General features: G+C 38.5%; 2 protein-coding genes across 2 annotated transcripts; one reads left to right on the top strand and one right to left on the bottom strand.

The window, feature by feature from the left end:
* The first annotated feature begins 3,938 nt into the window (after positions 1-3,938).
* LOC108411496 (MAD2L1 binding protein) lies at positions 3,939-8,820 on the top strand. The gene is made up of 3 exons (XM_017683083.2): positions 3,939-4,320; positions 6,364-6,647; positions 7,550-8,820. The coding sequence occupies exons 1-3, from the start codon at positions 3,954-3,956 to the stop codon at positions 8,078-8,080; spliced, it is 1,182 nt and encodes a 393-aa protein (XP_017538572.1). The 5' UTR covers positions 3,939-3,953; the 3' UTR covers positions 8,081-8,820.
* A 118-nt stretch (positions 8,821-8,938) lies between these two features.
* On the bottom strand, positions 8,939-22,179 carry LOC108411492 (epoxide hydrolase 1-like). Its single transcript, XM_037538941.1, has 9 exons — positions 22,005-22,179; positions 20,058-20,268; positions 19,376-19,556; positions 18,574-18,783; positions 14,432-14,561; positions 13,923-14,137; positions 11,063-11,171; positions 10,678-10,803; positions 8,939-10,029 (listed from the first exon to the last, which is right to left on the bottom strand). The coding sequence occupies exons 1-9, from the start codon at positions 22,025-22,027 to the stop codon at positions 9,819-9,821; spliced, it is 1,416 nt and encodes a 471-aa protein (XP_037394838.1). The 5' UTR covers positions 22,028-22,179; the 3' UTR covers positions 8,939-9,818.
* Positions 22,180-22,535: the final 356 nt, after the last annotated feature.

Genomic DNA, 22,535 nt, shown 5'->3' on the forward strand with positions numbered 1-22,535 from the left:
AAATGCCACACAGAAAGGACCCTGGTTGCCCGCCCGAGGACTCGAACGCAGGCCCTTTGTTCAGTATTTGATTTAATTTCTAACAGCTAACATACTATTTATAATAGCTAACATACTACCAAGAGAGAACCTTGTTGTTATGCTGGATATCTTATTTAATGACATTGTCATAAGTCTCCAGCCTGCAGTTAAATATCACTATATAGACACAAACTATATATTTAGCCAACTTTTTCTTTAACTATGCTTTGCCCAAAATCTCCACCCTTGAAACAAATTAGGCTCTGGACTGTCTTTCATGTCAGTCATGACTCATTACTGGCATTATTTCTGTATTGCCAGGAAAACTACTAAGATATTTAGTAGTGTAGCTTCAGTACAGGAGGAGACCCAAAATCTGCCATTTCCTGTCAGAAAAATGCTCTTTACTGAAACAACAAACAGAGATGGGTGCTAAACACATGAGGGGAAATGAGGGCCAGATCATCCAAAGGCAAACGTAACCTGACAAAGACAAAACACTTCCAGCATGCTAATAGATGAAAAGGTTACTTTCACACATCTCAACTGTAAAAGAACAACATTTAATTTAACTAAACGAAGGCAGCGGAGAGGAGCACAGTATTCTGGATGTCCTCTATGTGCTCCTCTCTGCTGTCTCATTTGGGCCAGACCTCAAGTCCAGTGGCGGTGCCAGAGTAAGTCTGCAAACAAGCTGTTTGTGTGAACCATCTGTGCCTTGCCAAAATGGTTCCCCTTGTAGCTTAAACAAGCTACCCAGAATAACTTTGGCAAGCAAGCACTTTCTTTGTAATGATTTAAGTTTTTTCAGTTCATTTGATCTGAAAGGAGTGTAAGCAACTGAAGTAACCACATGGGTGATCTCAGCCTCTATGACGACAGGCAGACCAGTTCAGGAGGGGCCACAGCCAACACACTGGCAAATGTCATTGTGCCGTTTCATGCAAACTTGTAATGGCAATCAACAGGCAACCTCACGTGAACGGCGAAAGCCAACATACAAATTACATATTGTAGTGCTACCGCACTCGCACTTTCAACACTTGTAAACAGGCTAGTTATATAGTATAACTGAGCTGTAGGTAGTGGCATGGGTCAATATACAAATAACACTCTAAACAAGTCTGCATCTGAATCACAATACAATAATTTACACCAATGACACAGACAGGATTAACCCTTCACTATGTCCTACTTATATCTGACAAGCTTTCAAGCCTGGCATGTGAACAATAGGAGTTGGGAATAAGATATCATTACAAAGTGTGTTATGGGTCATCCTCCATTGTGGCAGGGTTATTTAGTTAGGACGGTTTTGACTGTTTGAACAAATATTTCTTTCTTACCTGCTTTCTCTGGTCTTGGCAGCGCATGGACTGATTAGATTTTGTTGCACAACTAACTAGCATGTGGAGCCAAATAACTACCTGATCAAAGTTTAAGGCAAAAAGCAGGTAAGAAATAACGACATATTCAACTATTCAAATGAAACCCTAGTCAAATAGCATTTAGGAAACACTGCAGCAAAAGTGGCAACTAATAATAACAACTGAATATGATAATAACTGTGTGACATTGACAGTGAAACACCACATACACACTAGTGAACACGCACACTAGGGGACAGTGAGCACACTTCCCCAGAGCATAAGCCTATCCCCAGCACCCAGGGAGCAGTTGGGGGTTAGGTGCTTTGCTCAACGGCACTTCAGTCATGTCCCGTCAGCTCAGGGGATCAAACCAGCAACCTTCCAGTCACAAGGCTGGTTCCCTAACCTCCAGGCCACAACGGATGTTGTCGCAAAGCAGCTTTACAGAATTTCGGAAAGGACAAAGACATATATATATATATGTATGTGTATATATATATATATATATATATATATATATATATGTACTGTGAGAAAGTTTTAGGCATCTAAGCAAATTTTAAAAATTAAACAATCTACCTCAGCAGTGAGTTTATCACAATGTACATTAGAATAAATTAGAATAATATCATATTCATAATTCAAATAAACATGAAAACAATAAAAAGTAACAAGAATTTCTTGGGTCCATATTTTTCCTTGACACCTTCACAGTCGCCACAGAGACTTGTTAATATCATCAATTATATCATGAGCACAATTTACTGAAGCACTGATTGGTCAAACCAGGAGCTGCTTTTTAACTACATATAATACTGCCTAATTTTTTCGATTTTATCACTAAAGAAATTCATAAAATCATTGCTGCTATACGCTAATGGCATCTGGGGTTCAGTGACTGTTTTGTTCTCTGTTACTTTAGAAATTGTGCTAAATAGTAGTCGGATTGTTCTTATTGTTTTCTATGAGAGAGGAGAAAGAGGCTGAGCGTGCTTCAGTAAGAGCTCTTCTATAGTCTATTAGGCTCTCCTTCCAGACGGACTGGAACACTTCTAGTTTAGTCAGACGCCATTTTCGCATTAGTTGTCTGGCGGTCTGTTTTAAAGCTCGAGTGTGATCGTTATACCAAGGGGCAAGATTTCTCTGCCATACTATTTTACTTTTTAATGGAGCCTCATTATCTAGAGTAGATTGAAAAGTATCCTCTAAGAACTTAGTCATAATATCTTACTCAATAGGATTAGATGGAAAGCTGACAGAAGCTGATAATTGCGGAAGGTTTCTGATAAAGCTGCCAGCTGTGGAGGAAGTTATAGTCCGCTTAACATGATAACATGGTGATGAACGCACATTACCACTAAAGTGAATTTCATATGAGATTAAGTAATGATCTGAGACTGCTGTGCTCTGGGGGAGAACAGCTAAGTTATCTATGTCTACACCCAAGATCAGTATTAAGTCTAGAGTGTGGTTGAGGTAGTGTATGGGCCCCTTTATAATTTGGGTGAAACCTACCGAGTCTCTGATGGATATGAATGCCTTACTTGGTGCGTCTTGAGGATTGTTAAAGTGGATATTAAAATCTCTGACAATTATCATAAAAACACAGCTGGCTTCACCAAAAATGTTAACATGTTATAAAAATTGGCAGTGGAAGGTAACAAATGATATAATTAAAAATCTGTAGGAGTGAACAATGTTCAGTATGGAGGTACTATTTATTGCACTGTACTGTATTAAAAAATTACACATATGAGGAATAGCTGGTTAAAATTTTTTAAAGGGATGATACTGCATGCATATAGTGTGTGGCTTGCCTCACTCTTATTATTATTATTATTATCATCATCATCATTGTTATTAATTTTTAAAAAAACTGTTGTACTAATGCAATTGCAGGAACTGTAGTTTATTAGGAATGCTTTCAGCCACTTTAACTGCAGTTTCCATAGCACTTACTACAATACCCACAAGCCTCGTCACCTTCCCACCAATCATAGACGCGGGAACTTTATCAGTGACGGTGCATTTTGTCACAGCACGACTCAAAAGTCTCAAACTCAAAATTTACTTGATTTAGTGCTCTAAAGTAAATTAACTTGCATAGGTTGTATCTTTCTTACAATGCAACTAGCAGCCTGAGGCGGACGTAGTGCACTCTGGGATTTGTAGTTCTTTGTAGAATCATGTCTTTCACATCCACAGGTTTTTTCTGTGACTTGTTGGGTTTATCTTTTTATTTAAACATCTCATCTCACAGAGGACTAATTAAGTAGGCATTACCGCACAGAATCCAAGTAAAATCTGCAATAGAAATTTACGGCCAAGCTTCCGGATCGTGACGTTAATCTTTTGATCACGTGACTTGCACGCTTTAAGTAATTCTTTTGATTAAAAATGTAATTTACAAAAATAAATGTTAGTATATAAACCTTTATTTTTATCTATACCCTAGGCGTGTATGAGAAGCAGGGAGTGGTTTGAAATAAAATCTAAAGAAAAAAAATCTTCTTCGTTTCCCATGATGCACCGCCGAGGGAAATTCAATTCAAACTGCGAGACATGGAGGCAGGTTTGAGGAAAGAGAGGAAAGCGAGTAAAAGTATGACTCTTAACAAAAACGGCGAGCTGGCCGGTGGCTGTAGTGCACGGTTGGTCCAGTGTAGTGATCCGAGCAAAGAGATCGCAGCTGCGAGCGAACAGGACAGTTTGTGCTGCGTCCATCCGGAAAGTCCAGCAGATTTAAGGGCAGAAGTGTGTCCGCGTTCACCCGAGAGCTCCGCCGGGGTTGCAGGGATCAGTGATGAGATCCAGCTGCCCGTCGCAGATGGAGATGAAGAGTTAGTGCGAGTGGAGGGCGCGGAGAAGGAGAACCGCAGCAGCTCTGCAGGAGTTTCTGGGTCATCAGCGAGGAGTCGACTGGAAACAAGTGAGGCTTCTAGGTGATGTAGTTATGTGGAAAGCCGCGCTAGGCCAGCCGCTTTGGCCACAATTAAGAGCTATTGTATAATATATATATATATATTAATATATATATATATATATATATATATATATATATATATATATATATATATATATATATAATATTTCATAAGCCTCTCCTGAAATTTTCTGGCTTTGTTTGTATAATAGAGATCATACTGAACTGTAAACGGGGCAGTTGTATCCAAGGAAAAGGAATAAGGACTAATTGACACAATTCAGTGTTGCCATCAGTTGTTTCCTACGGAAGCCCAGAGAGGCCATGAGATGCTTATCATTTTCTGGATTGTTGTCTTGATCACAGCTTATTTATCTTGTAATGACATCCAGTAAATGACAGCACATGGCCTCTCTGGACCTATGTAGTTCTTTTCTTGCTCTTATGAGATTTGTGTTACATGCGCTTAAAGGGGAATTCCACTGAGTTTTCAAAATTTCTAAATAATTATGTTCTTGAGCTCATTGAGATCAGTCATTCAGAATGGTTTAATGTGAGATCCGTCATTGTAGAGGGACAACCAGACTCTTTCGTTACAGGGGTGGTAAGAGGAACCAGGGGTCACAATGTCTACAACACAAATATAGCCGTTTTACCTACCATCCAAAACCACTAGTTACTATGTTTGTCTTCAGAGTTTTTATATGTAAGACCGATGATGGTGAAATAGTCATAAAACATAAAACTATCATAAAATAATGTCTGACATCAGGTTGCATATCTAACCATTTCATATAATGGCTTTCTTTGAGGGAGCTTTTAGAGGTGGATGTATGGTTTCTCTAGAATGGAGCATTTCACTTTAAACCACTCTGAATGACTCTTAACCATATAAATATGTAGAACTTTTGAAAAATAGGTGGTGTTCCCCTTTCATGTACACCAAGTTGTCTTTATTAAGTACACCTACCACATTAGAGCGCTTTGTATACAACAGGACTCTTCAGCTCTGGCCCTGGACGGATTTGATTGCCCTGCTCAGACACACCTGATTCATTACCAGGTTTAGTAGGTGTGTTTGACTAAAATTACCAACCTCTGCTGGACACTGAAGAGTTTAAACATTTCAGGGTCATTGTTGGATTGAGAATAGTCTGCTAAAAGTATCCAGCCAACAGTGGTCATATGGGTACAGGTTGATGAAGGGTTTGTGGTAGGCCAAGGACAAAAAAACAAACAATATACAAATAAAGGTCTCAAATTGAGTTGAAATATATTTTATAACTATGCTATATTTTGTTATCAAAATACTTTAAAAAAAAAAATACAAATTTAAAATAATGCAGAATTTGGCACATTGTTTATGGCAGGGGTGGCCCATCCTGGCCCTGGAGATCTATCACCCTGCAGAGTTTAGCTCCAGCTCTATTCTAACACATCTGATCCAGGTAATGAAGACCTTCAGGAGCCTCTGAATAATAGTCAAGCGTGCTGGATCTGAACTCTCCAGGGTGGTACATCTCTGAGGTCTATGGCAAAAACATAGGTTTGTTTGAGCATTGGATGAGGGAGAGGGGATTAGATGACTTTCTGGTGGGTCAAATCATGTGTATTCCAGAGTGACCTATGGGATGGCTGACTGCATATTCAGGTGTTCCACCAGGGTGGGTGTGTGTAATGTGGCCATTGTTTAAAAGACCCCAGTTGCCTAATACACTTGTTCCACACAACACATACTACCAAGTCAGTGTCACTACTGTGCTAAGAATGAATCCTCACCCAAATAAATACATTTCTAGTTAGCAGTGGTCCTGTAGTACCCCTTTCTATTAATAAACAGGGTTGAGGGGATTGATAGCTTATTCATAGGAACAGATAGCCTAAGGTCAGTAATGGTATAATTAAAAAAAATGCACCTACAGCTAGATGTTTCTGATCAAATAACAGCTCTGTGTAGATACTGGGTGCTCAGCTCTGATCCTGCAGGGCTGGAGTGGTGATTTCCCTGCTCTAATCAGATTCAATGTCATCATCGATTGATACTTCAAGGCTCCCTGCATACAGATGCTCCACTCCCTCCTTTGGCCAGGCAGGAGGATTCTGAATGTAGAACAACATCTGCGTGGCAGGCTACATGTGATGATGAGGAGATTGCACGAAAAGGCAGAGAAGAAGGACGCGTGGACGTGGTGTTTCCTGGGTGCGTGACGCCAGATGGCTGCTGTAGGCTCGTCTGTGAGCTTCTCAAGTGTGTCCTGTATCAGCGACAGCAGCTGCCCATGACCTATGACCAGATGGTGTTCTTCCAAAAACAGCAGCACACATCTGTACAGGTAAGAGTTCCCTCATTAGAACTTGGATCAATCAGAATAGACAGTCCAACAACTTGTCTCGCATGGCCAGACGTAATCTAATTGCAAGAACATCTTTGGAGAACCGTGAGGAATGCTGGGGTAAATGTTGTTGGTAACGTAGACTTAAGGGGGAAAAAACCAAATTAGAAATTCCTAAACAATTCAATACAGCCAGACAAAGAAGAGTGAGCCCAAAATAAGGGCAGAGGCAGTTTATGGGGAGCCTGGTCAGGTTATATTTCTGCCATTATACTAGAAAAATGACTGCAAACACTAGAGAGCCCTCAATGAATAGGAATGACTGGAGCTAAATGGTTAAAAATAAAGCCTGTTTCTAGCCATTTATGCATGTGTTTCCTTTCATTTTAGAAAGAATAATGATGTGTTCTGTCAAAAATATCGAAGATAGCCTACCAGTATCTACATTTTTTTGCATTAGTTTGAATCAGCCATAATAAGGTGTGTTTTGATTCTTGATAACCTCACTGGTCTAAAACTTCCTTTTTGTTTCTAAAAGTAATTGTATCTAGTTAGGGCATATTTTCCTGTTGGATCAATTAAATAATTAGATTACTAAGTACAAGAAAAGCTACAGATAGCTGATACAGCTGTGGTCCCAAATTGGAGCCCTACAGCTAATATAATTGGGTGCATGAGATTCTGGTATTTTGGATAGACCCACACTACAGGCTAAAAGTTTTGAAGTAATTCTCTCTTTTGTAAAAGTATATTTAAACCTTCAAATAAAAAATTTTAAAAATCAATTTGTCTGTCAATGTCTAGCTCATCATTACCCTAACACTTTGCATGCTCTATGTATTTATTCATAGAAATGACTTTCTGATCTTTCTAACTGTAACTCTGTACCTCTTTCCATAAAGTCTGAGGAAGCCATAGTCAAGAAAGCCCCCAAAACATCTGGAGGCCTGAATTGGCATCGATGCCAGCGGACACTGCAAGAGCTAGACAACGTGCTGGGTAATCTAGAGGCTCTTTTCACTCTCAGCCACGTGCCACGAGTGCTTTTCATGCTGGGCGGATCTACAATCTTTCCTTCTGAGCTGTACGAGGTCAACATGGAGGCTTTGGCTGTGGGAGGTGGCGAAAGGAGTTTGAGGACGTCTTTGTGTCTGAGGCAGCTTTTCCGCACTCTGTTTGTGGCCGACTTGTTATCTGACGTAAAACCCATACGCCTCATGGCTACTACAATCATGGCCCTTGCCCACCGGGACTGTGGCGTACCATGGTTTAAACCAAAGGTTGACTTCAAAGTTCCCACAAGGGTGAAGAAGCAAGTCATTTCATTAGTCTGCGACACTTCATTAAGTGAGCAATCAAAGGCAGCCACCAGAGACTGGGAGGATTATATATGGTTTCAGGCTCCAGTGACTGTAAAGGGCTTTTGTAAATGACAGGGAACTCAATGAAAGCCAGTCAGTTTTAATAGAAAGTGTGCTTTGGAGTGATATCATAGAGCAACAATTTTTGGTTCCCTACAGAACTTTTCAAGGGATGGTTCTTTTAAAGAAATGTTTTTATAAATGAAATGTGAGTGTGAAGAACCTTTTTTTTTTTTTTACATATGTTATGGTTCTATACCATTTGAAGGGTTTTCCCTAGAACTTGGACATTTATATGGCTATATAATGGACATTATATGTTCAGATTTTGTTACGAACCCTTTCTCACAACTCATTTAAGTGGTTCTTGTATGGAATCACACTTCTGTTTTTAAGAGTGTATGTATGGTATACAATAATATACAACTCCATCCTCAGGGATTTCATTTCAGTCAGTTTTACATGCTTCATTCAGGACCTCATTTTTTTTTTTTTATTCTTTTTTTATTAAACCATTAATTCACTCAGGCGACGGACACTATCAATGTCATACTTTCCTGTCAAGTTTCATGTTACAAGTTACAGGTTATTATAAAGAAATACATACCATGGATGCATTTTCAAAGTTTTAATCTTTCCATCAAAACAAAAATTAAATCATGTGGTAAGCAAGTCTAAATTATTTCTCAATTAATTTCATGAGTTTTGATTTTATACCTATTGGTTGACTTTTATACATGTGCCCAGTATTATCTGTCTGTCGTTTTCTATTAAGTTGTTTTCAAAAGACAAAGTACAAAAACTGAAAGTCATTTGGTTAATGTGAATGTAGTGTTATGGATTTATTAATTCTGCACAATAAGCCATATTTTTACATCATACACAATATGTCCAGATTAATTCAGTTATTTTAAACAGCCCATATCGTAGAAAAATCATTTTTACTACTTGGTTTGTATCTGGTATGTAAACACTGTCTATGCTTTTTTTTTTTTTAAAATATCTCCTTTATGTGATGTCACTAAAACCCACCATTTACATATTTTCAGTTATTCACATAGTGGTTTAGCTTGGCCTATTAATGCCGGAGTTCTAAGCAGTATTAAAGAAAAGAAACAGTCTTAAAGTAACAAAATCAACCTGTTAAATTCTAGTGAATCTAGTTAGTTATCTAGGGACAAAAACGGGCTGGACAATGGTCACCCAAAAAAACACTAACTTCATTCAAAAAAAAAAAAATAATAATAATACAAGAAACAGGAAGTGGACGCTTTAAGATGCACCTGTTAAGGTTTTTATTTGCTTACACATACCTGCTATAATCTCAATAGTAAAGCTTTGGCCAACACAAAGGGACACTCTGGAGCAGCTACACAAAAGCCTGAGGTCATCATGCTCAATGCCAAATGTTGCCTAGAGGGGTATAAAGCCCCCCAGCACTGGGCTGTGCAGCAGTGAATCTGCATTCTCTGCTCTCTGGAGCTCCATCCAACACCTTTTGAGATGAGCTAGGGTTATCCAGAAGAGTAGAGACAGCAAAATGGGACAAACTCCCTGTTTATACCTTTGATTTCACAACAAACAAGGAGGTGTCTACAAACTTATGGACATATCGTCCATCACCAAATCAGCCATGGATTATAATAGCAGTGCTCTAATATAGTGTATAAATGCAGTGTAATTATAAGGTATACTTCCCCATTTTGTTCTCAAATTAACAGCTATATTACTTATTCATTCTCAGAGTTTTTTACCCATTTCCCTTTAAAGTAGTGTATGTTTTATCTCAAAAGGCACTGGAATGCAGTAGTTATTTAGGCCTCTTGCTCTCCACTTTCTTCACAAACTGCAACAAGTCCTGGGCCAGCAGCACAGGTTCCTCAAAGGCTGCGAAGTGACCACCTCGCGGCATGTAGGTGTAGGAGCGGATGTCTGTGAACCTCGAGCGGGCCCAGACCCTGGGACAGTGTAACAGCTCATGGGGAAATGCTGCCAATCCCGTAGGGACATGGATTTTTGTTCTGTAAATACAAAATGCAGACATCTGTCAGGTGTTTCTAAAAATGAAAGATTTGCAAAGTCAGAAAAACTATAATGAAAAATCTGTTAACTTGCGTTCAGAGCCTGGAAAAATCCCAGCACAACCAAAAAGTATTTAAAATGTTCAAATTTTCAGCAATCGTCAAAGGTAGCCCAATCTCTCTTACCAAGAATTGACCCGTGTCTGGAGCTTGCTTACTTAGTTTTGTTGCTGACTTTTTAGCTAACATAGCCAAGAAGTAATGGGTGCACACTAATGCCCCACTAATTAATGTGCAAACTGCCTGAATCATCACTTGACTAACTTTAAGTAATCTAAGTTGGACAAAAGTTTGGTGCATAGCTAAAAGCAGTGCTTAAAACGCGCCTGCGCTGTTAATTACTAACGCATTTAAATAGTTTGAGTGGCAGTAAATCAACAGCGAAATATTTTAGTCCTCTAGTTCTCTTATTCTTTCCCAATTGGATGATTATCAACATTATATCACTTCAAAAGCATAAATAAAACAAATTTTATATGTCGTGAATCTCTGTTTTGGTGGGTCCATCACTAGTAAATTTCTTTATTACTTTAAGGATATAACCAACTAAAAGTATGCACAGTAAGTATAGTTAAAAAGTGAGCTTACGTATTGTCCATGGTTTTTTGAAAGTTTGCGCCCATGTTCTCTTTGTAGAAGCGCATGGACGGAATGATGGAGCCTGTAGTCCAGTAGATCATAATGTTGGTCAGGAGGTCATCCAAACTGAACTTTCTATGGCAGAACAAAGACTCACAATTACCAGGAAATTTCACCCTATTATTTTATTACACATTAATCATACGTGTTTGATCATAATGTATTTACAGCACTTAATCTTGTTTACCCACCTAGTAGTACTGAGTATTTACACATGACAGTACTATTCTTCTAGGCTTCTACTCAAGTACATTTGAATCTACTTTCACTGATTTACTTGGCTGACTAAATGTAACTACCTACTACCCACCATAAACATTAATGATTTCTTTACCTCTCTAACCCTCCATCTTCAAGGTCCCTGTTCTTATAGTCAGTCCAGGTGCTGAACTTCTCCAAGATGTATGCAGCCAGACCAACTGGAGAGTTATTTAACCCACAGCCTGTGAGGGGAGACAAACCACAGAGTTAACAGTAATTACTGTACGAACCAATTCATCTCTGTTAAAGTTGTTTAGACCCATTTTAGGCTGGCTTTATGTGGTAAAAGTTATGGAACAATTTTAGTTTCAAACCTGCATGCCACTAAATTGCACTTGAGTTGTATAAAGCATCCTTACAACAACAGTTGCTGCATCACATGCATCATGTAATCATATCAAACAACAGACTTTCAAACAATTGAATTCACTGGATCAATGGATGCAAAAATAAAACAAAATGCTTAATTTTGTGGTTGAAAATAAAATTTGTACAACTATGTAAATTTGCATCTGTCAACAAGGCTCTCTAGGGGAGTAACTGTGATGCAACTGTTTTTTTTTTAACCTTGCTGTTGAGATGCTTCTCTGCTTAGCTCTACTATCTTTCATTTCTCTTTCATTTCAGAGTTGTTTCCAGATACAGTGTGCAAGCTGAATACACAAACAAGTCAAGAGCATTACGAAGCCGAAAGTGGATATTTTTCATGTTTTGTGTACTTTTTAGAGGAATGCCTGAGACACAATAGTTGGAATAGTTCCTCCTGTTGGCTGCCACACAAGAAACTTACAAAATGCTTCTTCAGGTTTCAGAACACATGTGCTGTCAGAATTGTTACAGGTTTCTACAAAAAATGACCGTTTTGAAAACAAGTTTTCAGAGCTTGTTATCAGAGGTTCAGAGCTAGTATTCCTGCGCTGTACGATGAGTATCAGGGTGTGGGAGTGTTAGCACCAGACAGCGGGTTGGGGGCCCAACAGAGCAGCGGGCAGGAGACACACAAAGCTTTCCCATCACATGTAGCACTTTAAAGAAAGAGACAAGCTTCTCGACCACCAGAAAGGCAGCTTTGCTCTGCACCTCATAGTTAGCAAGGTGCACCACACACCAGGAGCTATTCCACTGAAAGAGAAGAAGTCACTACATATTCAAGTAATTCAGCAAATTGACACTTTATGGGTCTGTGCTGCTACAGTGACGTCAGCAGTACATGCTTTCAAAATAAGCTCAGATCCTGTGTGCCTGTAATCTCTCTCAGTCCAGTACTTATCAGAAACAGAAAGAACAGGGAGTACATGTCAGATAATGTAAATGTATCCAATAAGGTATCTGTAATATGTAAAATGTGAGTCACATTGTTTGGCACAAAGCACACAAGTTACTAAGTTAGCTCTTCTCAATATCAGATTTCTCAGAAACAATTATTTTATTATAGTCCAAAGGCTTGTTTTTATGCTTTTAACAGAAACAGGGCTAAATGAATGTAGTGAAATAGTGCTGCAACAACATTGAGTCTGCTCTACTGTGTTAATTGAGTTGGTTTATTTCCAGTGCAACAAGTTGTGATTTGGTGGCTTTACATTCTTTGAGCATCTTTGAGCAGTTTTGAAAGGGGCACCAATACTACTAGTAAGAGTCTACAGGCCTCTGATGTATAATGCTAATTTTATTGATGATTTTACGGATGTTATCTATTATTTCCACTGATTTTGTTATTGGTGGTGATTTGAACATGCACACAATCACTTATGCCAAGGATCTCTGTGCCATATTGGACTCTTTTGAACCTTGTCGACACATGTTTTATATATATATATATATATATATATATATATATATATATATATATATATATATATATATATATATATATATATATATATATATATATATATCCCCTGAATTCGTATCAAGTGAGAGATGTAATACATTCCACTTGCAGTAAATGGGAATAAAACTTTCTAAATTTAAATAAAAATGAAACAAAGATTATTTTATTTGGCACAAACTACAGAAAGAACTAGCATGTAACCTTTGTATACTAATTGACTATGATCTCAGTTTTAGCAGTCATATCAAAGCAGTAACTAAATCAGTTTTTTTATTACCTAAAGAACATTAACAAGATTAGAGATTAAACCAGACCTGGAGAAACTCTTCTACACCGTTATTTCTAGCAGGATTAATTACTGTAATGGTCTCCTAACTGCACACCCAAAAAAGACAATGAAACAGATTCAGATGATTTAACATTTACTAGGAGGAAAAGAAGGAAACACTTCAGCCCTATTCTTAAATCCCTGCACTGGCTACCAGTATGTTACGGAACAGACTAAGGTACTGTTACTGGTCTATAAACCGCTTAATGGTGTAGCACCAGTGTATTGATCTGATATACTGCAGCAATATGAGCTGAGCTGAATTCTAAGTAGTCATTTAGTCCTGCCTAAAGTAAAGACTAAACATAAAGAAGCAGCACAACCAGTTGACGGAGAGTATTTGAAAAGCCCGAACACTAGACACTTCTAAATTATTTCAGCCTATTTAAGCAGCTTTCAGCTCAGTTTAAAACACTGCTAGCTCTGCTGCACTTCTATCCTGTCACAGCGCACTATTATCCTAATGTAATTTGTAATTAGATCTTTAATGTTTCATTTCTTCTCTTTTAAATATTTTAATCTACTTTTTGATCATGTTGTAATTACTATTTTCCTACGTCTTTTTACATTTTAATTTGAATTATCTTTGTATTTTCTCACTTGTAAAGCACTTTGAATGACAGCATTCAACGAAAGATGGTACATAAACTTCATGTAACTTTCAAGTTGCATGAATAGTATGTCACAACAAAGTAACTCACAACAAGCCAGCCTCAGACCCACTCTCTGATTCTGATGTTCACAGGCTCGACCAAGTATGACACAGCATCATACCTGCAGTATCAGGTTTGGTGGCTTGGATGTGCATGTAGCCAGATTCTCGTAGTATTTTGTACACGTTCTTCTGCATGAAAGGATAAATTCTGCAAACATCTTCTCTGGTGAATCCCACCAGGAAAGGCAGATAACGGCCAACAAGGAGAGAGATGATTGATAGAGCACCTCCTGCCTTGGCGTTGACCATGTTAAGATGTAAACCCCGAATGCACCTTGTAACAAAGAAGGGGAAAAGACATGTAAAAGTAGTCCTCCTAAGGATATGCTCTGTACAAAAATAAGTTTTAATAGCTGGTAAATAAAGGTGAGTGACATGCAAAAATATAACAAAGACGATATATCATCACATGAACTATAACCCATCACTAGCCTTAACGACATTCAAAACAGACTGTAAAATCTGAGTACACTTTTTTTTTATTTAAGGTCTGCTAAAAAAAAGAAGGAGCAAGAGAAAACCAATTAAACCCAATCATGTAGCATGTATTATGAATAATGTAGTTTACTCAGGCTTCATCAGGGCCATGCTGCAGGTGATAAATGCTCCCCAGTCTCCCCCTTGAACATAATAGTCACTGAAGTCCAGTCTGTCCATCAGCTTATGGAAGATCCGTGCAGCATCCAGGCAAGTGAATCCTGCATCATCAAAAATCATGCTTTAACTGTGTGGTAAGATTTCAGTTGCAAGCCATTCTACTCACCTGATAAATGTAAATCTGCAATACATGGGGTTTATGTTTAAGTTTAAGTGCTGAATTACCAAAATATAAACAACTGATCAGCTGCCCCGTCAGAAAAGACCAAAATTTTGACCAGTGCTACATCATCAAGGACGCATACCACTGCTACTCCATCAAGGACACATACCAGGCAAGCTCCCGTGCCCCACTTGGTAACTCCTACTATCCGCTAATCCCTTCATAAGTGCTTGTAAACCATAAAACCAGAGGTGAAATCAGTGAAAATGTAGGCTCTTGTTGCCATATAGGATTTGAGGGAATGTCTGGATTCCTTCAAATCTGCAATTAACAACCTAGATGACTATGCAGGAGCAGTCACTTCTTACTTAAGATTCTGTGGAGTGACTTTCCATCAAAGCTTATCTACATGTACAGCAATAACAAACCCTGGTTCTCCAATGAGCACAGGAAACTGTGCACCAACAAGAAAGAGGCCTAAAGTGGTATATATGGGGGAGTGACTGTGATGCATAGAAAAAGGGCAATGCATGCACTCAACAAAGCCATCAAAACTGCCAAACATAAATAGAAGAGGAAAAACTCCAGCAGCAATCTCCTCAAATTACTGTACGATCAGCTACCAGCTACCAGCTGTCCACCTTCAAAGACCTTTACTCATCTAAAATAAGGAAGAGGGCAGAAAAATCAAGGCTGAGCCCTCATACACCTGGTCACTCTCTCTTCTAGAGGTTTCCATCTCAGCGCAGATCAAGAGAGAGAGCCCTTATGACTCAGACCAACTACTACCTCCACAGCTTCTTTCTCCAGGCATCATCCTTCTAAACAAGGGTCCTGACATCTTTCTGCTAAAGCAGCTAAACATGCACTTTATTACACACATTCTGCACTGTATATCCCATTCGATAATTCTTCTACCTTTCCCAATTTACTGTAGTGAGTGCATATATGCAATTTAACTGCATTTTACATACAGTACTGTGAGAAAGTTTTAGGCATCTAAGCAAAATTTTTAACACTTTACCTCAGCAGTGAGTTTATCACAATATACAGTGGGTTGCAAAAGTATTCAGCCCCCTTGAACTTTTCAACCTTTTGCCACCATTTCAGGCTTCAAACATAAAGATATGAAATTGACATTTTTTGTGAAGAGTCAACAACAAGTGGGACACAATCGTGAAGTGGAACGAAATTTGTTGGATATTTTAAACTTTTTTTAGAAATAAAAAACTGAAAAGTGGGGCGTGCAATATTATTCAGCCCCCTTGCTTTAATACTTTGTAGCGCCACCTTTTGCTGTGATTACAGCTGCAAGTGGCTTGGGGTACGTCTCTGTCAGTCTTGCACATCGAGAGACTGAAATTTTTGCCCATTCTTCCTTGCAAAACAGCTCGAGCTCAGTGAAGTTGGATGGAGAGCGTTTGTGAACAGCAGTTTTCAGCTCTTTCCACAGATTCTCGATTGGATTCAGGTCTGGACTTTGACTTGGCCATTCTAACACCTGGATACGTTTATTTGTGAACCATTCCATTGTAGATGTTGCTTTATGTTTTGGATCATTGTCTTGTTGGAAGATAAATCTCCGTCCCAGTCTCAGGTCTTTTGCAGACTCCAACAGGTTTTCTTCCAGAATGGTCCTGTATTTGGCTCCATCCATCTTCCCATCAATATTAACCATCTTCCCTGTCCCTGCTGAAGAAAAGCAGGCCCAAACCATGATGCTGCCACCACCATGTTTGACAGTGGGGATGGTGTGTTCAGGGTGATGAGCTGTATTGCTTTTACGCCAAACATAAGTTCGATTTTGGTTTCATCTGACCAGAGCACCTTCTTCCACATGTTTGGTGTGTCTCCCAGGTGGCTTGTGGCAAACATTAAATGAGACTTTTTATGGATATCTTTGAGAAATGGCTTTTTCTTGCCACTCTTCCATAAAGCCCAGATTTGTGCAGTGTACCACTGATCGTTGTCCTATGGACAAAGTCTCCCACCTCAGCTGTAGATCTCTGCAGTTCATCCAGAGTGATCATGGGCCTCTTGGCTGCATCTATGATCAGTCTTCTCCTTGTTTGAGCTGAAAGTTTAGAGGGACGGCCGGGTCTTGGTAGATTTGCAGTGGTCTGATGCTCCTTCCATTTCAATATGATCGCTTGCACAGTGCTCCTTGAGATGTTTAAAGCTTGGGAAATCTTTTTCTATCCAAATCCGGCTTTAAACCTCTCCACAACAGTATCTCGGACCTGCCTGGTGTGTTCCTTGGTCTTCATGATGCTCTCTGCGCTTTAAACAGAACTCTGAGACTATCACAGAGCAGGTGCATTTATACGGAGACTTGATTACACACAGGTGGATTCTATTTATCATCATCAGTCATTTAGGTCAACATTGGATCATTCAGAGATCCTCACTGAACTTCTGGAGTGAGTTTGCTGCACTGAAAGTAAAGGGGCCGAATAATATTGCACGCCCCACTTTTCAGTTTTTTATTTCTAAAAAAAGTTTAAAATATCCAATAAATTTCGTTCCACTTCACAATTGTGTCCCACTTGTTGTTGATTCTTCACAAAAAATTACAATTTCATATCTTTATGTTTGAAGCCTGAAATGTGGCAAAAGGTTGAAAAGTTCAAGGGGGCTGAATACTTTTGCAACCCACTGTACATTAGAATAAAGTCATATTCATAATTCAAATAAACAAAAACAATAAAAAGTAACAAGAATTTCTTGGGTCCATAGAGACTTATTAATATAATCAATTATATCATGAGCACAATTTAATGACGCACTGATTGGTCAAACCAGGACTTGCTTTTTAACTACATATAATAATGGGCTTCCTCGAGGAGAGGTTTGAAAATGGTTAAACAAACAAACTAACATCCAGAAAATCACTATTTATTATTTTTAGACACACACACACACACACACACACACACACACACACACACACACACACACACACATACATACATACATATTTCATTATTCATTAATATGCTGTACATTTTGTTTATTCAAATATTAACACTTTTCTCAGCAAATGAACACAAACTACACATATAAATCGATTTTGAAAATGTGTCTTGGGTGCCTAAAACTTTCGCACAGTACTGTAATTTAAAGATACACTTGCATTTAAATTGGCTGCTTAATTCTTTTAGTTGTACGTTCTGTATACATGTACTTCAGTACTAAATTGTAACTATAGTTAAGTCCTTTTGCACATCCTATATATTACACCTAGATTCTTTGAGTACTGCCTATTTTATGTGTGTATATTAATATTGTATTATTTCATTTATGTTGTATTATTTGATTGGATTTCATTTTTTGTTGAGACCTGCACTAAAATAAATGCCTTGTACATCTCGTACTTGATGAATACAGATTCTGATTGTGAATTGTATATTTATTGTGTTGGTTTTTTTTTTTCTTTGCAAAGGGCATAACAAGCAATCAGGTCATAATACATAAATATAAAATAGAAACAGATGTATACATGTGTTTATTTCTCCCTACTGATCAGACCTACATTTAAGACTGAACAATAACATTAATTAGATTGTATAAGTAAGTAAGTAAGTAAGTAAGTAAGTAAGTAAGTAAGTAAGTAAGTAAGTAAATAAATAAATAAATAAATAAATAAAACAACACCACCTATATGGCTAGCACTCAAAAACTAAAATAAAATGAACATCTTCAAGTCAAGATGACATTTTCTACCCATAAAATGTGTGTATACAGAACTACACCGAGTTATATACCTATTAACATCCTACTACCCTGCTGGTACCGCCACCCAAATAATACCTGGTCAGCAGTGGTCCTATGTAGGTCCCTTTCCACTGATGAATGGCGTAAAGATACATTGTTGATAAACTGTTCAGCAACCAATGGGCTACAGTCAGTAAACCCACAAAGTGCTGCTCTGTGTATGCTGACAGTCTCACCTTGCGTATGTGGGGCTTCAGAATAGCCATATCCTGGGATGGAGGGACAGATGACCTCAAATACAAAGTCTCCTTCAGTCTCAGTGAGCAGAGGCAAAATCTTGTAGAACTCATAGAAGGAACCAGGCCAGCCATGCACCATCATGAGAGGCAGAACCTTCTGTCCAGCACGCTGGACAGGCTTCACATGGATGAAGTGCACATCTAAACCTAAGAAGACCCATATGTAATTGAACAATGGTGTTTTCAGAGCTCTTCTGCACTGAAATAAACAGAAATAAAGCTACCATACAGGTACATAATTTGTTCATCAAGGTACAAACAATGTACCCTCAAAGGTGCAACAGCGGTTTTAAGGTCCAACTGCGTACCTTAAATAAGTTTTTCCTAGTGCAAAAGTAGACATTTGTATCTTTTTATAAACTAATGTTTTAAAACAGAACAATAAAATAAAAGCCTGGAGATGAGACAGGTTGTGTAGAGTCAGTACAACTTAGAAAATATCATTTCAATGGATTATGGTACAGTTATGTTCCCTGACTAAAGGTATTGAGATGTATCCCTGAGGGTACCACCACTGTGACAAAAAGGGTACTGCCTCAGTGACAGTGTTTTATCTTTTTTCCTGAGAGTGTGTGGTGGCCTATGTTACAACAGGCTTGTGGTAGTGCATGTGCAGTATGACCATTTCCAAGTGAACACAACATAACTTTCCACTGAATGTCACATGAATTGTGATTGGACAGGTGTCTGAGAATTTATGACAATGTTCTTCTTTAAGCCAGTATGAAAATGTGCTCACCCTCAATGTTGGTTTTGAAGTGAGGGTACTTGTTAAGCACCCTAACCTGCTTCTCCCAGTCAAACTCATGCCTCCAGTATTTGGCCACCTTTTTGAGATAGGCAGAGTTAAAGCCGTAGTGGAACCGGCCATCTTCCAGACTTTCTGTGTATCTTGTTTGGTTGATGCGTTGGTGAAGATCCTGAGAAAGCAGAGATGAATATGCATTATGTTGTTTCTGAATGTAAGTGTGAGTAAAATTAACCAACTGATGAGCCATCTTTGCTTCTGCTCTTGCTCTGTTCATTTTCACAGTGTATCAGTTTTACAGTCAGTATTTTAAGTCAGATCTTTAAAGCAACATTATGAGATTTTTTAGAGCAAAATTGATAGTACCGTAAAAGTAAAATTGAAAAATTACAATTCAAAGAATAAGGTAAAATATGGTGCAAGTATGCCCTTACAAATCACCCTGTAAGTCTACAATGGTATGGTAAAAGTCACAGGAGAGATATTGGGTTGGATTTCTCTCACATCCTCAAGAGACACACCTTCACCACGTTTTGTGGAAGGGGTCTGAAGCACAACTGACATTATAAAATGTTCTTCCACACTTTGCATGCAATTACACTTTTTTATCAGATCATCATTATCTCCAATACCCCAAATTTTACATGGTGCAGCTTTGTAGTAACTATTCTACCTGTATCATTTCTTCAGAGGTCTCCACAACAAAAGGACGTATAGTCCTGTCCTCTGAAAGGGGCTTCTCTCCTACTCTCCACCAGCCATCTCCAACTGGGATATTCTTTGTTTTTTTCCTCAAAGCCAAGTAGCACAAAAGACCTCCAATTCCCACAGAGGTGACCAGTAACACCTTAAGTTGGCAGGGATCAAGACTGGAAATGGCCTTTCTACAAAAGACAAGATGAAATTTGTAAAGAGACAAGTGAGCAAAACTACGTACCAAAACATCACATGGACAATAATTTAGGAACAACAAGAGCACTTTGCTTTTCCTGTTTGAAGCTCTTGTCAAAGGAAGTAAGTGTTTGAGAGAGATGGATGTAACATTTTTATTTGCATTTTACTGATTAAGGTATTTGCTACACCTCAGCGGTTTTTCAAATCCCAGAGATGGATTTCTATTAAAATTCGCAGACTTTTGTTTTAGTCTCCAACAGTCTTGTAGACTTGTTACCATGTTTTAACTACTTATTTCTGCAACTATCCAAATGCATTTTATGTTCAGATTTCAATATTTAACCCTGTCCTAGACCTAGACTTCATCTACAATAGACATATTAATTTAAAAGTGGGCTTTTTTTTGGTTCCTAAAAACATATAAATAAATGTAAACCATTGCAATATTTAGTGTACAAGAGCTATTTTACAAATTTTTACACAGAAAAGAGCTGTACCTCAGATCAGTTCTAGATGTTATTCAGTACTTTTTAGTTTTTTGACCTGAAACTGACAAAGTATCAATGCTTTTACATGTGTATGGGTTTAGGCTACTCTACCCACCACTGATGGTGACACACTTAAGATCTATGAAGGTCTTTTAGGACTAGACCTGAGTGAACAACAAGGACCCGTTTCATGCCTGAACAAATTCACTAAACACATACAATATTAAAGTTTCCTGAGCTTCAGTTCTGTAACAGGTACTTGTAGTTCCACACATGTTCCTGTCATCATGCGTCCTTGTCCTGTTGTATGTTGGTAAAACTAGATGAGATCTGCAGAGCAGAATAATTGAACATATGCGTGCCATTCGCAGAGAGGATGATACATCCCCTTGTTTTTCGTTATTCCGAATCAGCTAATCATTCTCAGTCAGATCTACGCTACCTGGGCACTGAAAAGCTTTTGTTGCAAAGAAAAGACGGAGGTCAGGTTAAACGATTATTACAGAGGGAGGCCTTCTGGATTCGTGAACTGTATCTCTGGTATGAATGAGGACTTAATCTGATTTTTTGTTTTAGAACAATTCTATTCTTTTTTTTTTTAAATCAATGTAGTGTACTTTGAAATGGTTTCTGGTATGTTTATTTTTTCTATGCAACACTGTATATGTTCTAATTGTTCTGCTACCACTTTAAGAAGGTCCCAGCAGAATCTCCACATGATAATTTGTTGGGGTCCTCATAAATGGAGTAGGTTGATAGAGTCGCTTCATGAGCACTGATGACTGTTTACTCGGATTCTGTCTGTCTGGTATAATTGCTGAATGAAATAAACACATTTTTGTCATTTTTGTCACATTTTGACTTTAATATTTTTAAGCAGTGTGAGGGCAACACCTTTTCCTTTCCATTCTGATATGGTTTTTGCACCTGCAGTAACCTACTCTGTATGTTTTACGGAGCGCAACAATAATCTTAGTTTTTGTTATTTTTTGTTTGGAGTTGTAGCTTAACGGTTAACGTTAACGTTAGCATGAGTGGCTAGCTAAACTCCAGCGGTTCTGCCTCAAGGTTGAATGCAGCCTCACTACAGCTGAACATTGAAGGCATACGTATAAAAGTCATAGCAAGCCAGCCGTCCACACATGTATTTGCAGTTCCAGACATCTTTTATGAGAAGAACCTCTGCAGCTCTCCTCCGTCTGTCACACTGATAAAGTTGTGGCCCAACAGTTACTCACTGCATGTTTTCCAACGTCTCCATGATTTTGGCTCCAGGCTCTCAGTATCCAACGGCGGCGGTAGAAATTATCCTGCAATAAATACACATAAGCCGTCTCTTTGCGTCCGAAGTTCACTGCTGTTTCAAAGTTAAGCAAAATGGACAGAGGAGGCGTGGGCAGCGGGGAAGGAGGGGTCACCTGCGTTTTGTGAGCTTTATTTGTTTTCCCACCCGTATTCTGGCAACCCCGCCTCACAGGCAGTTCAGTGGACTTCGGAGGGGAAAGGGGCGGGGCTTGTGAAAATGATTAGCGTGAGAAGCAGAAAAGCTTCTTCTAGTCGTCCTATTGTTTTACACAAAATCTTTGGATCAAATCTCACCGTGGCATTGAAGAGAAGCACTCAGCATGTTTTTGTGACGTAATGCCAGAAACTAAAAAGGGGAATTCCACCGATTTTTAAAAAAAATTCCATACAGCCTTTTTTTTCTTTGTATGTTTATATTTACATATATCCATCCTTAAAGCACAGTATCACAAAACAGCCTGTTT

This window comes from Pygocentrus nattereri, chromosome 5 (assembly GCF_015220715.1).
Source record: "Pygocentrus nattereri isolate fPygNat1 chromosome 5, fPygNat1.pri, whole genome shotgun sequence".
Classification (NCBI taxonomy): Eukaryota; Metazoa; Chordata; class Actinopteri; order Characiformes; family Serrasalmidae; genus Pygocentrus; species Pygocentrus nattereri.

What these genes read in the sequence shown, in the direction of transcription:
- LOC108411496 (XM_017683083.2), top strand. Translation starts at nt 3,954, where the DNA reads ATGGAGGCAGGTTTGAGGAAAGAGAGGAAAGCGAGTAAAAGTATGACT. An exon ending in GAGGAGTCGACTGGAAACAA is followed by an intron (nt 4,321 to 6,363) that starts GTGAGGCTTCTA and finishes TGATACTTCAAG; the next exon opens with GCTCCCTGCATACAGATGCT. An exon ending in AGCAGCACACATCTGTACAG is followed by an intron (nt 6,648 to 7,549) that starts GTAAGAGTTCCC and finishes CTTTCCATAAAG; the next exon opens with TCTGAGGAAGCCATAGTCAA.
- LOC108411492 (XM_037538941.1), bottom strand. Translation starts at nt 22,027, where the DNA reads ATGGAGACGTTGGAAAACATGCA. An exon ending in GAGACGTTGGAAAACATGCA is followed by an intron (nt 20,269 to 22,004) that starts GTGAGTAACTGT and finishes TGTCTTTTGTAG; the next exon opens with AAAGGCCATTTCCAGTCTTG. An exon ending in TGAAGCCCCACATACGCAAG is followed by an intron (nt 14,562 to 18,573) that starts GTGAGACTGTCA and finishes TTGATGATGCAG; the next exon opens with GATTCACTTGCCTGGATGCT.